The following is a 16796-nucleotide window of genomic DNA, read 5'->3' as shown; positions in this document are numbered from 1 at the left end:
CAGCCCCTTGGCCCAACCAAGGACTTTGTTCCTACAATTATCTATGATCTCCGTTGAAGAGTATTTTGTTTTTCCTTTCCTGTAATACCTCCTATTCCAAGAAAAAAAAAAAAGCCTTATTCCTGCATCTCTTTGCAGCTTTGTTTTAATATTTCTACCCTCTGCTAAAGAAAATCTCCTTGAAAAACGTGTGTCCACCCACTATAACTAACTGTTCACCTCCCTCTCTTTATTGAACTCATTTCAGACTCTTGACCCAGTCCCTCCAATGACTTCACTTGAGGTGCTATCACCAGTGGCCTCTACCTAACCAGATCTGATGATCGGTTCTCAGTCTTCATCTTACTTGATGTCACCTCTAATGGGCGAGATGCTCCAGGAATCAGTTGTCAACTCCTCTTTCTTGGGAAATTTCTCAAGGGAATTTCCCGAAAGCTCGTGGTTCTCAAGACCACCTATATGCCACCTTCCAAGTTTATTTCTGTACTCACACCGCCCTTCTGGACCCGGGGGTTACATACAAAATTGCCTACTTGACTGCTCCACACTGATGTCCTATAGACTTCTCAAAATTAATATCCCTGCAAAGTATTTTTCGTTTTCTCCTCTGAGCCTGCTTCTCCCTAAATGTTTTTCTTTTTAGGCAATGGAGCAACCATGTGAATGGTTGCTCAGCCCCATCTCCCCCTTTCAGCTTCCAGTTGGACTCAGTCTTGGATTCTTTCTTTCTCTCCAATAAGACATCAATCTATAGGTCAATTCTGTCACCCTGGACTTTAAAATATATCCAAAATCCTACCACTTCTCAAGATGTCCTCCCATGAACACCTTAGACCAAGCCCTTCTCTCTGATCTGAACTATTGCAATAGTCTAAAAAATAATCTCTGTGTTTCCTCATTAGCCCTTGGCAGTCTCCACACAGCAGGCAGAATGCTACTTCTGAGATATAAATCAAGCTAGGTGTCCTTTTTAAAGTCCTCCAATGGCTTTCCTCCCAATTAGAAGAAAATCCAGTCCTTGTTGTAACTTGGTGAACTTACATGATCTGGCCACTCAATGGGCTTCATCCACAGGCACCTTCTTACTGTCCTTTCTGTGGGTGAAGTGTGTTCCTGCCTCAGGGCATTTGCCTGGACTTTTCTTCTGCCATGTTGTCTGGGTCCTTCACTTTATTCACTTTGTTCTGCTCAAAATTCATCTTTCTAAGAGGTCAAGGAGGTCCGCCTACCCTCAATTTTATCTCTTTTTTTGAAAGTTGTCTATTCTAAATGTAGAGGGTGCCTAAGCCACCTATGACTATGGACAGGTGTCTTTTATTTTTGGAAAATTAAATATTTAAGATTTAGGATATCTAGATACTTACAACCACCATACAGCCTAGTATTAGAATCAACACCAACGCAAATTGCTTTTGAATGAGACAAGATCCATCTCTGACTTCCTCCATTTCCATTTCCTCATCTCTACTTTCTTAAGTCCTCACCCAAAATATCCAATACTGTGTAGGTTTATCCTCCACCTCCCTCCCAGGTCTGGTCTTACTCCTGAAGTGTCCATGCACCAGAGCTACCTACATCCTCTTCTCCCCAGTCTTGGAACTTCTCATTGGTAGTTAGGTGTTCGGAGGAAAAGCCATTTTCTTTATCTACAGCTGCAAGCTAAGGTGAACGGTCTTCCCCTAAGTGTCTTCGTCTTTTATTACTTCCAGCTTTATTGGTAAATCATATGCATCTGTGTTGAGTAGTCTTAAGGTCATTGCCATCAAATATTTATCTGACGCTCATTGATGAGAAACAATACTCAGTGGGATTGTTTAGTAGACACAATCCATTCACTGTCTAAAACTCTGATTGGGAGCTAGATTTTTACAGTTCAACAAATCTGGGTTCAAATCCTATTTCTGCTGCGTATGAATTTCGTAGCCTTAAGCAAGTCTCTCAACTCTTTTTTCTTTTTTTTCTTTTTCCTTTTTTTGAGATGGAGTCTCACTCTGTTGCCCAGGTTGGAATGCGATGGCATAATCTCAGCTCACTGTAATCTCCACCTCCTGGGTTCAAGTGATTCTCTTGCCTCAGCCTCCTGAGTAGCTGGGGTCTCAAGGGCCTGCCACAACGCCAAGCCAGTTTTTGAATTTTTAGTAGAGATGGGGTTTCACCATGTTAGCCAGGCTGGTCTCGAACTCTTGACCCCAGGTGATCCACCCGCCTCAGCCTCCTAAAGGGCTGGAATTACAGGCATGGGCCACCATGCCTGGACTCAACTCTTAAGTCTGTTTCCTCATTTGTAACCCACTGTATTAATCCGTTCTCACACTGCTGTAAAGAACTACCTGAGACTGGGTAACTTAGGAAGAAAAGAGGTTTAATTGACTTACAGTTCCACAGGCTGTACAGGAGACATGGCTGAGAAGACATCAGGAAACTTATAATCATGGCGGATGGGTGAAGGGGAAGCAACCACATCTTACCATGGTGGAATGGGAGACAGAGCACAGAGGGAAGTGCTACATGCTTTTAAACCATCAGATCTCATGAGAACTCACTAACACAAGGACAGCAAGGGGGAAATCTGCCCCTATGATCCAATCACCTCCCACCAGGTCCCTCCCCTGGGGGAATTACAATTCAACATGAGACTTGAGTGGGGACACAGAGCCAAACCATATCACCCAGGGAGAAAGAGTAATAGTCTTCTTCATAATTGATAAGAGGATTAAAGGAATAATGCTCACTGGGTGCCTGTATCAGTAAATAAATGTTCATGTTTTTTATCTTTGTTTTTGTTGTTATTCTTGGTTCAAGCCAAATCTATAAGGAGTTAATTATCTTATCTAACCTATTTTTCTTTCTCTCTGTCCAGATTATTTTACTGAATGTTGCTATGGTGGGAAACCTTTAGCTTTCCCTGACCGTCAGTCAAAGAAACAGCTTTTCAGAACCCACTGTGGCATTTACCGAAAGGAATGCTGTTCATAAGTTTACACAATGTTCCTTTTTATGGGGCCTCCAGGAGAAATTGGTGTCTGGTGTTAGTGCCAAACAGAGTCGTTCTTCTGAGCATTTGGTTTATTTTAAGCTTATGGATGGTAAATTACATAACCGACCGAGTTTCCCTTTTTGAGTTGGCTGCTCGAAAGCTTACAGCCAGATCTATGGCTCATAGTAGGAAGTACTTCCATTATTATGGGATGCATTTCGAGCCTGGTTTCTGCGTTTTGTACTGCCATCTTTGCTTTGCTTTTTTTTTTTTTTAACCCCTCTTTTATGTTATTTAAACGTCCTTTTAAAATTTATCCTTGTAAATTGCCTTTAATTATTTCTGAAACAAGGTGAGGAATAGATAGATACACAGCTATAGGTATGTAAAATATGGTTTTAAATAATTTGTCATAGAGCTTATATTTAAGAGAGGTTTAATTTTTATAAGAAGATACTTGTGGCACAACATGAATTTTCCAATTGGTAAAATTTCACACTTTGCAAGAAAGGGGAAGGAAAAAGTGTAAGGTGGGAATGTTTTTGCAGAAAGGTGATTTGGGAAACTGCTAGAAGGGGAACCCCTGAAAGGTAGACAGAGGATGGCTCGGGTGGAAAAGCGTCTGTTGTATGACTGGATTGGTTAATTAATTAACCATTATGTGATCCTCCAAGGTCAGCTTATAAAATTAATTTTCACCTTTCAAAGAGAAGGTAGGAAGAGGTTTAAAGCCATGGGCTCAAGAGTCAAACATCCGGATAGAAGTCCTGACTCTGCCATTGCCTTGAGCAACTTACTTGACTTCACAGTGCCCCAATCTCTTTGTTTATGGAATGGAGATGAAGGGCTCATGGAGTTGTCGCGAGAATCAGAGGATGAGCTCGTGATGTGTTTAGAATAGTGATTAGAACTCAGCAGGAGTCAGTGCAACTCTTTTTACCTCTTTGCTTGAGTCCTTGAGTTTTTAAAAAGTTACAAACTGTCCAGTTTTTAAATGAATTGCATAGTAAGGTAAGTTAGATACTGGTGGGGCTGAGTACACAGCAATATTTATGATAAGTATGAATTTTAATAAAAATATATACAGTTTATTAGGTACATCATAGAATTCTAAAATCTATCAGGAGTATTTTATGGCAGCTTCAGAGAAAAGTATGTTTCTCTTTCGTGGTCTTTCCAAACAAAGAGGAAATCAAAATTGCTGCTGGGAAATATTTTATCCTATTATCATCCTAGATTTGTTCATGAAATGTTACACTATGAATAGCCTTTCTTGTCTTTTGCCACCAAAGAGCTACCATTTTCTTTCTTATATACATGTTGCATTTTCTTAGATCTACAATGAATGAAATGAATGGGTCAAATGGATTCTCTGAGAGTGTGGAAAATTTAAGACGTGAATATGCCTCGCCTTTTCCCCTCTCCATCCTCATTTCCTCCACTCCCTGTAATAAAGAGAATTTTACTTTTCTCTACTCAGCACTTCTCCTTTCATCCCCATCTAATAACGTTCTATCATTGCCCTCCGCTCTGGAGCATGAAACCTGAAGTTTGGGCATGAAGCAAATTGACTGAAGATACAAAATAAAAGGAATCAGGTTTTTGTTTCCTGGCTTTTCTTGTTTAGAATCTGAATGATGAGTACAATAGGGCAAATGTAAAGAAAATTTTTAAAAGCACAGAAACTAAGCAAATTTACCTCATACAAAGCTGAAGGATGTAGGTTGAGGGAGAGAGAGTGTCAGGAAGCTCTGTACCTGGGAGAGTCCATTTTTGATGTTTTTGTTTGTGCTAGAAAGTATAGGTCCTCAAATGGCTTTGATTATGAGAGAATCAGGGAGGAAAGGAAAAAGGATGTTTGAGAAGTGTTGCTGTGGGTTATAGGATCCTGTGTTACATCCTTTGAGCTATGCAATTAAAGATTGGCATTTGATTTTCAAGTTTTCATTGCTACATTGTATTCCTTTAAGTATGACTGAGCTATCAGAGAACTGGGATTTATTAGGGTTGCGCAAGCTTGTTCTGACAATCTTAAGTGTGCTAAGTGTAGTCTACCTCAATAACACAAAATATATTTTAAATTTATCATTGAGGTTTAGTGTGCATTCCATGATTACTAGTAATTTCAAAAGTATGACTTCTTCCCTAATTACGTTGCTTTTCGTTATCTTATTTACTTCTCCTGCTATCTGCGTGTAGGTGGTAAATAAACAAATGTTGCCACTCTCATTATTGAGAAAAAAATGATAGATTATTGGTCTGGAAAACAAAACAAAACAAAAACCAAAAAAAAAAAAAAAAAAAAAAAAATCCAGCAGGTCAAAAGAGAACCCAGACACTTTGGTGAGAAATAAAGGAAAACTAGAGAAAGGTTTTCAGTTCTGTAGAAGCTGGAATGAAATAGAGTGTGCAGTTTTCAGTTCTGTAGAAGCTGGAATGAAATAGAGGCTACAGAAGTGGAATTCGGTGGAAGCTGCAAGCAGCCAGATAAGGATTTTGTTCACGACCCTAAGAAGAGAAATGAGGACTGGACCAAGAAATAGAAGCAAACTGGCACTGACATGAAAATAAAGGTTTATCACAGATTGGATTACCAAAGACTGAACTTCAGAAATGCATGGAAATGTTCAGGAATGAGAGAACACGGGAATGTGTATGTATTACATTGGGTTTCATTTTCTGTTTTCTGTATTTGCACTTACCTACTTGAATTCCTCAATATCTAATAGATTCGTTCATTTTCCTTACCTCCTGTCTTCAGCTCCTTAGCACGAGACCATCATCTTTTGCTTGGATAAAATTACTTCCTAGTTGGCCTCCCTGGCTTCTCTCTAGCTGTCTTCCAATCTGTCTTCAACTCTACTGCCAAAGTGGATTTTAAATGGTACAAATCTGATCACGCCTTTTGAGGGAAAGAAATCCCACTGCTCTTTGTAGAAAGAGAAAAGATCCCCAGTATGGTCCTCATGTTCTTGCCTGGTATCACCTGCCTCCCTAACCTCATCTTCTCTTTCTCTCACTTTATTCTCCAACTGCTTAAACTCAGCCTTCTCCTTTCTACCACAAGGACCTTTGTAAATAATACCTTCCCTCTTCCTGCCTTATCTCCCCTGCATTTAGTTAACTCCTTCGCACCCTTCAACCTCAGCTCAGGTAGCAGTGCCCCAGAGACACCTTTCTGACCCTTCTAATTCTCGAAGATGTCAACCTGCTCTACATTTTCATAGTATTCTGTACTTTCATGCAAATATCTTATTAGCTTATAATTATATGCTTATGTGATTATTGGATTCAAATTGCCTTGCCCCCTGGATTTTAAGCTCCTTGAAGGCAAGGACCTTAGTTGTTTTACTTGTCGTCATCCTACTGGTGCCCAGCAGAGACACGCGCTTGGTGAGCAGCCCTCAGTTGATATTGTTGGCCGGATGGATGAATAGAGACAGTTGGTCGTTTTTTTTGTTTTTACTGAAATTAGCAAAAGAGTTTTCGGTCAACTTAAGGACACTAGGCTCTTCATGGTTGCAGACGTACTATGAAGGGAGAGTCTAATGAGGATATGAGCACGTGTCTGTTGGAGGAGGGACCCTTCTTTCCTGAAATCACAGCCACAGAAAAGCCAGAAACACTTCAGCAGAGTCAACTCTGACACAAAACCTTCAGTTCTGCCACAGAAGGCTTCTTTAGGTCTTTCATTTCCTATTATCAAAGAGTTCTCTTCTTGGAGGAAGCACTTCATCTGATGTTTAACTTTGACTGTGTTCTTGCCACTCCTAACTAATAGTAACGTGGACAGTGAACAGTAAAGAAACAGTAATCCTCATACTTTCAAATGACTCTCCAGGAATAAATCCCTTGGATTAAAAAATATATATCTGCCATCAATATTATCTACATTTATCTTTGATTATTTTTAATTTGTTGACTTTAGTCATTGAGCCTCTTTGTATCACTTTTCAATATTTTGCTTTTAAGATATCTCATAACAAAACAGCTAATTTAGCAGTTCATTAGGTTTGTAATTTAGCTACATGAGCCAAGCAACTAGTTTTTATTGACTTTATTTGATTATTTAGTAAATGAACAGTTATCACAGACAAGTATACAAGCTCAAAACCTTTCAATTTCTTGCCGAAGTTGAACTATTGACCAGGTTATTTTCAGACTCAACAGTCTGAAATTTTTTTTCTACTTCCTAATAAAACTACAGAAATTTTCACATTTAAAAGTTTCAATAATTCTGTATGTACTACCAGTTCAATTCTAAACTCTTTTCTGCATCTAAACTCTTTTGATGGGACCCAGGTAGTCCCAGCCTGAGATCCTGATTTTCCTCTCCACTCTTGCCTTTTCTTATTCCCCTCTTCCACTCCCCCTCCTCCTCCACAGGCTTGGATCTGTGAATTCATCATTCATTCCAGAAGCACTTTGAGGTGCTTTTAAAATACATGTTTAGGCCAGGTGTGGTGGCTCAGGCCTCTAATCCCAGCACTTTGAGAGGCCAAGATGGGTGGATTGCATGAGCTCAGGAATTTAAGACCAGCCTGGGCAACATGGCAAAACCCCATTTCTACAAAAAATACAAAAATTAGCTGGGCACGTTGGCACACGCCTGTAGTCCCAACTACTACTTGGGAGGCTGAGGTGGGAGGATCACCGTGAGCTTAGGAGGTTGAGGCTACAGTTAGCTAAGATTGCACCAATGCGCTCCAGCCTGAGTGACAGAGACCCTGTCTCAAAAATTAATAATAATAATAGCAATAATAGTACAAGTTTAGGATCTATAATTGAAATCAGAGCAAAAGCGCCAATATAGGAGTTATGTCTCTTGGTGCAGTCCAAATGTAAGCACTATTGGGCCAATATTGCAGCTCCCCTGTCCTAGGGATTTGGGTCTGTCTTGTCGCTCTGTTCTCCTGAATGTGCAGCTTTCTTCTCATTATAAATGGCTGTCCCAGCTCTCAGCAATGACACATGACTTGGGTATTGGCACATGCCATTTCTGCATCTGCCCATTGACCAGAATCTAGTCCTGTGGCCATCCACGTTGCAAGAGAAGCTGGGACATTAGTCTTAGCCCAGCAGCCAGTGTCTATTTCTATTACTGTAAATGAAGTAAAGAATGGGTCAGGAGGGGACAACTATGAATCTTTGTGATACCTACTATGTTTCAGTCACTGCACTGAGTGCTAGGGATATAGAGATAGGTAAAGACTGAATCTGGGGGAGAACTGAGTTTGGAATGAGGACTTGGGGTAGATCCCTGTTGTCTGAAGATACCCTTCTTCATATACACTATAGAAACACAATTTGTTCTGTGTATAGTCTGTATGTAATCTTCTGTGCTTTTGCATTTTCTGCCCATTGCCTGGAATTCTTTCTCCGCCCACTTTCCACTGAACGCAATTCTATCCATTCTGCAAGGCTAGCCCGTGTCCTCATCTTTGTGAAGGCTCTGTTGTTCCTTCCAGGGATGGTTAGGACTTGTTTCCTTGGTGTTCCCTTTGCTCTTAAATACTGTGTTCTCTTTCCTCTGTTTTTTTGAGACAGAGTCTCCCTCTGTCACCCAGGCTGGAGTGCAGTGGCGTGATCTCGGCTCACTGCAACCTCTGCCTCTCAGGTTCAAGTGATTCTCCTTCCTCAGCCTCCTGAGTAGCTGGGATTACAGGCATGCACCAACATGCCCAGCAGATTTTTGTATTTTTAGTAGAGACAAGGTTTCGTCATGCTGGTCAGGCTGGTCTCAAACTTCTGACCTCAGGTGATCTGCCCACCTGGGCCTCCCAAAGTGCTGGGATTATAGGCGTGAGCCACCGCACCCAGCCTCCTCAGTTGTTATAAGTGCCTAGAGGAATACATGGATTGTATTTTATTCATTTCATATCCCCAGCACCTTAGCACAGCACTGAGCAAACAGAAGGTGCTCTATAAATGTTTGCCGAATCAAATTAGTTAGTGCTTGGAATCCTTTTGTGGATTCTTGAATGACAAGGTGGGTGGAATCTCTAATGAACGGGGGAATCTCTCTTATATTGTATATAAAAATATCATAGTTAATAAAAAGTTAAGTGAATTCCAAATCAAATTCAGAATCATAGAAGAGATAGATCATTTCCCCAGTGTTTTCATCCTATTCTAACTTTAAGCTGAATTTTTATTCTTTATTCAGTTATTCTAGTAAAAGTGTGGTGATGGAGGTGATGAAGGGGTCTTAAGAAAAAACTTGAGGCATGGTGGCTCACTCCTGTAATCCCAGCACTTTGGGAGGCTGAGGCGGGCAGATCACAAGGTCTGGAGTTCGAGACCAGCCTGCCTACCGTGGTGAAACCCCATCTCTACTAAAAATACAAAAAATTAGCCAGGCTGGTAGCGGGCACCTGTAATCCCAGCTACTCGGGAGCCTGAGGCAGGAGAATCACTTGAACCTGGGAAGTGGAGGTTGCAGTGAGCCGAGATCCCGCCACTGCACTCCAGCCTGGGCGACAAGAGCGAAACTCTGTGTCAAAAACAAAAACAAAAGAAAGGAAAAAAAAAAAGAAAAAACTTGAATTTGAATTATGTGTTCTTTTATATTACTTAGTGTTCTTCTCACTAAAGTTTCTTTAAAAAATCAAATTGAAATCCTACCTACTAGAAATATATCATGTATGGTTCAGAAAATGGTGAGGGATTTTTTTTTCCAGGATTTACTTCAAGAGCCAATTTGCAGTGTAATTCAGAAATTTTGTTTTACTCTAGGTTTCTGATTTAATCACTAAAGTGTCCTTATTGTCTATCTATAGACTATCTGTTATTTTCCTTTTGGACCTTCAAATCCACAAAGGATTGACTGGTATATGATAAGACCATAGAATTTTCACAGACTATGTAGATTGTATAAGCTACAGGGTTTAAATTATGCTATTGCTTATATTACTGATAAACAGAACATGGAATCATTTTGGGACCTGGTTTATCAGTTAAATAAGGAGATTAAGGCAGAATTTTTTTTCAGCTCTATCAACCTCTTAGACTATTAATAACAATATAAAACTGTTGCTTTAAATCATAGATTTTAAGGCCAGGCATGGTGTCTCACACTTGTAATCCTAGCACTTCAGGAGGCTGGAGCAGGAGAATGGTCTGAAGCCAGGAGTTTGAGACCAGTCTGGGCAACAAAGTGAGACCCCTGTCTCTATAAAAAATTTTTAAAAATTAGGCTGGGCACTATGGCTTACACCTGTAATCTCAACACTTTGGGAGGCCAAGATGGGCAGATCACTTGAGTCTAAGAGTTCAAGACCAGCCTGGCCAACTGGCCAACATGGTGAAACTCCATCTGTACCAAAAAAAAAAAAAAAAAGACAAAAAGTAGCCAGGCATGGTGGTGCACACCTATAGTCCCAGCTACTCAGGAGGCTGAGGCACGAGAATTGCTTGAACCCTGGAGGTGGAGGTTGCAGTGAGCTGAGGTTGTGCTACTGCACTCCAGTCTGGGTGACAGAGTGAGACTCTGTCTCCAAAAAAAAACAAAAACAAAAACAAAAACCAAAAAACTAACCAGGTTGGTGGCATGCACCTACAACCCTAGCTACTTGGGAGTCTGAGGTGGGAGGATTGCCTGAGCAAGGCAATCAAGAGTTCAAGGCTGCAGCGAGCCATGATTGTACCACTGCACTTCAGCTTGGGCAGTAGAGTGAGACCCTATCTCAAAACAGCCTTGAGAAAATACTGGTAAATTGTTGAGAATTAATTGTCTTTTATTTTTCCAGGAACCTAAAGAACGTAGTGGTGGTTAATCTGTGACATGAAATCATTAACATACCTTCTTAGGTCTCAGCAGAATATGGAATGACTTGGGCATGGGGGCAAATTTGGATCAATATCTATGACACACTAAAGTGTTTTATGAATCATTGCGTATTAGAATGGCTGATATCATACAAATGAACAGCTGAATCTCCACATGTCTTAATGATTCATCTTTTTATATGTGACATGCACAAGGTCTTTAGGGAGAATATTAGGATCAACTCAGCCCCTGAAAACTGGGTCTTTAGGGAAAGAGCTAAATAATAGCTTACAAAGAATATTGACTTGGGAGCTCTCACACTTGGAAGGCAGCCTTATGTAGTTTATTATATCTAAATCATAGGTGGTATGTGATCTAATGAATTAATGAGGTCTGAGTCGGATCAAATTCGCCTTCCAGAGTTACGTTTATTTAACATGCTTTAACCCAGAAAATGAATATTTGTCAGTGAGCACCAAACAGCCGTGCGCCGCAGTGCTTGAGCGAGTCAGGTCCTGAGGCCACTCTGGCTATCCTCCTTACAATTCATGTGAAATACCTACTGCAGGACAAAGCATCTGATGGTTTGGAGGATGTTTCTGTAGTCCTAGGAATCCACAGTGAATTCGAGTCTAGACTCAGTCATTTTTCAGGGTCAGGGGAGGAGGGAGAAGTAGCAAATCAGATATGCCCAAAACGTTACAGAGGTAACAGTGAATCCAGGATGCTGCTGTCAGCCTGTGCATTGTGAAGAAGGCAATCATAGCTGAGCAGCCGCGGAAGCAGGAGCAGCAGCGTGCTAAGAAGCAGTCACATAAACAGCAGCTGGAGTAGGCCTCCTCCTTTTTAAAAGCAGAATACTGCAGGGTCGTGAAATGCAAGATTCTCAGATGTTTGAAAATCTCCCGAGTTGAGAATGGCTACTGTAAAAGCGTCACCAAGAAACTCTGATGATCTGGACAGTCCTAACTCTGTGTTAGCAATACTTACTTCTGGAAAATTAATGCTACTTCTTGTAGATTTTTGCAAATAGGAAACCCCCTTGAAGAAGATCTCAAATTACGCCCCCCACCCCCCAAAAAAAGACAAAACAGGGGAGAACAAAGTTTTGGCATGCCTGCAGGAACGGTGGCTTTTTTAGAAACTACCTAGGAGGCAGAAGCTAAGCGATTTGCTCATGCCTCTTACCTGGGAGTAGAAGGTGGGAAGAAATGGACCGAGGCTGTGACGAGAAGACAAGGCACAGTGCAGCTTGGTGAAGCCACACGCTGACTGCGTTCTGCCCCCTCTTCATGCAGTGCTGCGGGCTGGTGCATCGCCGGCGAGTACGGGTGTCCTATGTAAGTTTCTATTGCTGTAGAATTGCAGCTGGGAGCTGAAAATACTGTTCGTGTCTGTCTGGTGCATGTTGCCTCTTTCAGCTGTTTTTATTCCCTGTGCTGAACCAACCAGACAGTCGATCATCTCGTACCATGAGTTTTCAAGGAATCTGAGGTATAGCAGATTCTGACATATTTATTTTTTCCCAGAGATGTTTTTATCTATCTTTTGTGCCTTGTGACTTTGATAAGGTTGGAAATAACTTGCACAGGGATTGGTTTGAGAAGTCCATTGTCTCAGAGATCTGTCTCATTCAAACCAGTTGATACTCTCTTTTACCTACAGTAGTCCTGTTTTCATATTTGAATGATGGGATGGTGGGGGGCAGAAATACCACGGAGTTTGACAAATTATAGATAGGCACAGAGGCTAACACTAAATCCTATTTTGAGCAGCTTCAGAAAAATAGTAGATAATAATCACTGGATGGATGACACAGCTGTTGCAACAGCTTTATCATCCTGTGACTCTTTCACTGAAATAGCCCTTATTTCATGGCCCTGCTGTGTTTTGCAAAATGGCTGTCTGAGTATTAAATTCTACAAGGCAGGCTCACACAAATATTGAAGTATCACTACTTAACTTGATTGGATGCTAATTGAAATATGCTGTGCCGTACACTAGCCGACCAGCTCCGAGCAAGCGCTGGCTTGATTTTCATACTCCTTTTGCGTGCAGCTACTCTATTTTCAGGGAGGGATGCAAAAGGGAACAGGAGGTTTATGCAGGCTGGGCAAACTGCAGTGCTGAATTGCTTAACACTGGTTTGACATTCCTGACTGCAAAACAAATAGAAAATTGACAAAGCAAGCTAATCAATACTTAAAGTGTTGAAGGTAAAGAAACCTGTGACCTTGGAAAATTGGCCACAGAAAGAGATATATGTGAGACTTATAGGACAAACAAGGTCAAAATCTGATATGATCTCAATAATAAAGTTGGAAACGGTGAGGGGGCGGGGTGGGAGGGCAGGGAAGAGATAACTATACTGTCGAATCTTAAAGAGAGTGATCAATTCGATTAAATAAGTAAAAGCCTGAAAAACCCCTTTCATTTAAAGGTTTTTGTAATTGTTACATATTTGGTGCCATTTGTCTTTTGAATGCAACAGTTGACATATCAGAAATCAATGGAGTAGTGAGGTAGCCAGCCAAGATTTCTAAAGACGACATCTGCAGGGATAGATGGTTTTCATCCAATCAAAAAATTAATTGCTTTTTTAATAAGATTTGGGAATAAGTGTTACAAACTTTTTAGAGTATAAGATTAGCCGCCTAAAGAAAACCGTAAGTTAAAAACAAAAAAATTTTTAATTTAAAAATCCATAGTTACGAGAATAATGAAGAGTGAGAATTTCTTAGCTTTCTGTGTTTCTGTTTATTCTCGTATAATGAATTAGAAGAAATCCATGGTTATGTGTGCCTATTGAATACAGAAATTCTGAAATAAGGCCTCCAACAAAGCAACAAATTTTTACCCTACTTATTTTAGTTCTTCTTCTTACATCGAACGTGTAAATAAATAGAAAGAAGAGACAGCATAATCTGGATTTTTGAAGTCTTGATTGAAAGATACAGAGACTTGGTTCATCTGCTCATTCTCAAATATTTTTACCCTGTATTTTGAATAAAGCACCACAATATGTAGAGCACGAATGTATTTTAAAGGTAAAAGACATGCATAACCTTGGTCACTAGAAATACATTTTCCTGTACTTTAGAGCGTTTCTCTCTTGGGAAGCCTTTTACCTCTAACCCACGTGCTGCTGTTTTAACCTCTCTTCTTTGACACTTTATGGATTGCAGTTTTCTTTACAGATGGCCAACCCGGAGTGGAAGATAGGTTAAATCTGAAACCTATTTTTTTCCTTAGAGGAAAAGAACCCACTGTGCATCTATCTGTGATGGAGACTTTAGATTTGTCTGCAAAGCAGATGAGTCTAGAGGCTGCTCATGGAATACAAAGGGCAGCCAGAACCCTATGTGGTGCTAGTGGTTAGGACCTCACCACACTGGTTGGGTTGTCCTGGTGTCCTTTCTCAAATCTGTTGTCAATTTCAGGGAATCACAATTCTGATAATACTGGAACTAAATGCCAATATGTATATACATACATGTATGCATATATCTGTTAGATCTAATTATATAGAGAATATATTTTAGATACAATATAAATCAATTGACAAATTTGCATCTGTGTGTGTATCTTAATCTTTCACTAGTTCTTATACTTTTTCTTTTTAGTATGACAGCTTTCTTAAGAATTCCTCCTACTCAAACATTGTCTCTCAGAAAGAATATGAAAGTTATGTGGGTTTCAAAGAAAGTTATATGCATATGCCATAGTTCTTTATTTCTAGGTTTTTACCTTTCTAAGCTGTTGCTTTTATTAGGTTCCCTCCCCTCACTTGTTTAATGTTACCTTCAGATTCAAAACTTCTCTGAGCACTGGGCTCGCAGAAGTAGGCTGTAGGCTGTAGCCCTGTCTTGCTCTTTAAAACTCAATGCATAAGGCTTTTATTCTTGACATTATTATTGATGTTCAATATCTAGTCTTCATTCTTTTGTTTACTCCTAACCATCATTCTTTTAGAACTCAGCCTCACAGCTCAGAAGTAATTCCTGTGTTTACCTAAACTGTCTTGCTATTTCTTTAAGGACATGAAAATCTGTGAGCTGAATAAATACTCTTAAATTTAAAAGGATATATAAACATGGTAAGCTCTGTGTGCATTTCTGTGAAACACTTCCGAAGTATTGACATTTGCAGGCTTTGGAGAGCAGAGATACTAACTCTTTTTGGTAAGCTTTTTGAAAAAATGTTTTAATTTTTGTGGGTACATAATAGGTGTATATATTTATGGGGTACATAAGATGTTTGGGTACAGGTATGCAACACGTAATAATCCCATCATGGAAAAATGCGTATCCATCCCGTCAAGCGTTTATCCTTTGTGTTACAAACAATCCAATTATATCCTTTTAGTAATTTTAAAATGTATTATTACTGAAGTATAACATACATGCAGAAAAGTAGGTGCAGAAATTGTAAGTGTTGAGCTTGAAGAATGTTCTCAAAGTGAACATGCCTGTGTAACCAACGCTCAAATCGAGAAACCAAGCATTGTGAGTGACCTTCTCCTCCCTTCCATTTCCAGCTGTCTCCCGCCTCCCCCAGGGTACCCACTAAACAGACTTCTAACATGGTGGATTGGTTTTTCCTGTTTCTGAATTTTATTCAAACGAACTCAAACAGCATGTACTCTCCTCTCATCCAGCTTGTGTTGCTCACTATTGTATCATATGTATCATGATGTTAAGCCACGTGGCTGCACATAGTTGAACCTGCAGTTTCTCGTGCTCATGGCTATACAGTATTCCATTGTGTGGCTCTATGACGACTTAGTGATCCATGCTACTGTTGATGGGCATTTGGGTAGTCTCCAGTTTGGGGCTATCATAAATAGTGCTGTTATAAACAGTTGGGACATGCCATATTGTGAATGTTTATGTATGCATTTCTTTTGGATGCGAATCAAGGAATGAAATTGCCAAGTCATAGGGTACAGTATAAATACATTGTTCTTAAGTAGATGCTGGTCAGCAGCTTTCTGAAACCAGTTGATACTCTCAGTTGATCTGAAACATCGGATCAATGTTCACTCCCACCTGCGTGCCTCCCCCCTACACCTAGTATTGTCATTTGCATTTTAGCCTGTCTGGTATGTCAGAGTATCCCATTATGGCTTTGCTGTGCATTTCCCTGATAACTAATGAAGTCAAGCGTGTTTTCATATATTTATTGATCATTTGGCTATCTTCTTTTTTTGTGTGTGTGAGATGGAGTCTCACTCTGTCGCCAGGCTGAAGTGTAGTGGCGCAATCTCCGCTCACTGCAACCTCCACCTCCCGAGTTCAAGCAATTCTCCTGCCTCAGCCTGCTGAGTAGCTGGGACTACAAGTGCCCATCAACACGCCCAGCTAATTTTTGTATTTTTAGTAGAGATGGGGTTTCGCCATATTGGCCAGGCTGGTCTTGAACTCCTGAACTTGTGATCCGCCCACCTCAGCTTCCCAAAGTGCTAGGATTATAGGAGTGAGTCACCGCATCTGCCCATTTAGCTATCTTCTTTTGTGAAGTACCTGTTCCAGCATCTTGCTTCTTTTTGTCTTAGGTTATCTGTCTTTTGAGACATTATGCTTCAGAAAAGAACTGGTAAGGAGAAAAGCATCTGGTAATTAGCATAACAAAATCATTAAAGACAAATGTTATAGACAGAGATATATACAAATGGAATCAGACTTAGCCTGGGTTTGAATTTTGAAATAATCGTTTACTTACCATGTGATAGTGGGGTTCTTTTCTTTCTTTGAGCCTCAGTTTTCTCATCCATATAATCAGGATAATAATACAATTTCAAAAGTTTATTGTGAGAGCTAAGATGAAATAATGTTTGTGTGCACTTACTTCTGGCCTGATATGTAGTCATTTTTCAAAAATGAGTAGTTATTGTGACAGGAGATCATGAAGCAGGGGAATTTGCTGTCTACTTGGTTGCTGCCTGTGTTAGTTGCTAACTACTAATAGTCTTGAAAAGCTTTAATAAATGACTAGATGCTGGAAGGTAACGTAGTCCACATGTCACTAATCTCTTATAAGATCCACACTTTC

General features: G+C 40.2%; 1 protein-coding gene across 8 annotated transcripts in view; it reads left to right on the top strand.

Annotated features, from left to right (window-relative positions):
- CACNB2 (calcium channel, voltage-dependent, beta 2 subunit) overlaps positions 1 to 16796 on the top strand; it is a 449623-nt gene that overhangs the window by 125625 nt on the left and 307202 nt on the right. For 2 of the 8 annotated variants that reach the window (XM_011968899.1, XM_011968895.1), the window contains exon 1: positions 11212 to 12085. The exons of the other annotated variants lie outside the window; for them this stretch is intronic. In XM_011968899.1, the coding sequence (XP_011824289.1) occupies positions 12038 to 12085 (48 nt within the window). In that variant the 5' untranslated portion in view covers positions 11212 to 12037. Of the gene's footprint in view, positions 1 to 11211; positions 12086 to 16796 lie in introns of those variants that run through there. 8 annotated transcript variants of the gene reach the window in all.

Source organism: Mandrillus leucophaeus, unplaced genomic scaffold (assembly GCF_000951045.1).
Source record: "Mandrillus leucophaeus isolate KB7577 unplaced genomic scaffold, Mleu.le_1.0 Scaffold863, whole genome shotgun sequence".
In the NCBI taxonomy this organism is placed as follows: domain Eukaryota; kingdom Metazoa; phylum Chordata; class Mammalia; order Primates; family Cercopithecidae; genus Mandrillus; species Mandrillus leucophaeus.
This window is presented reverse-complemented; position numbering and strand designations above follow the sequence as displayed.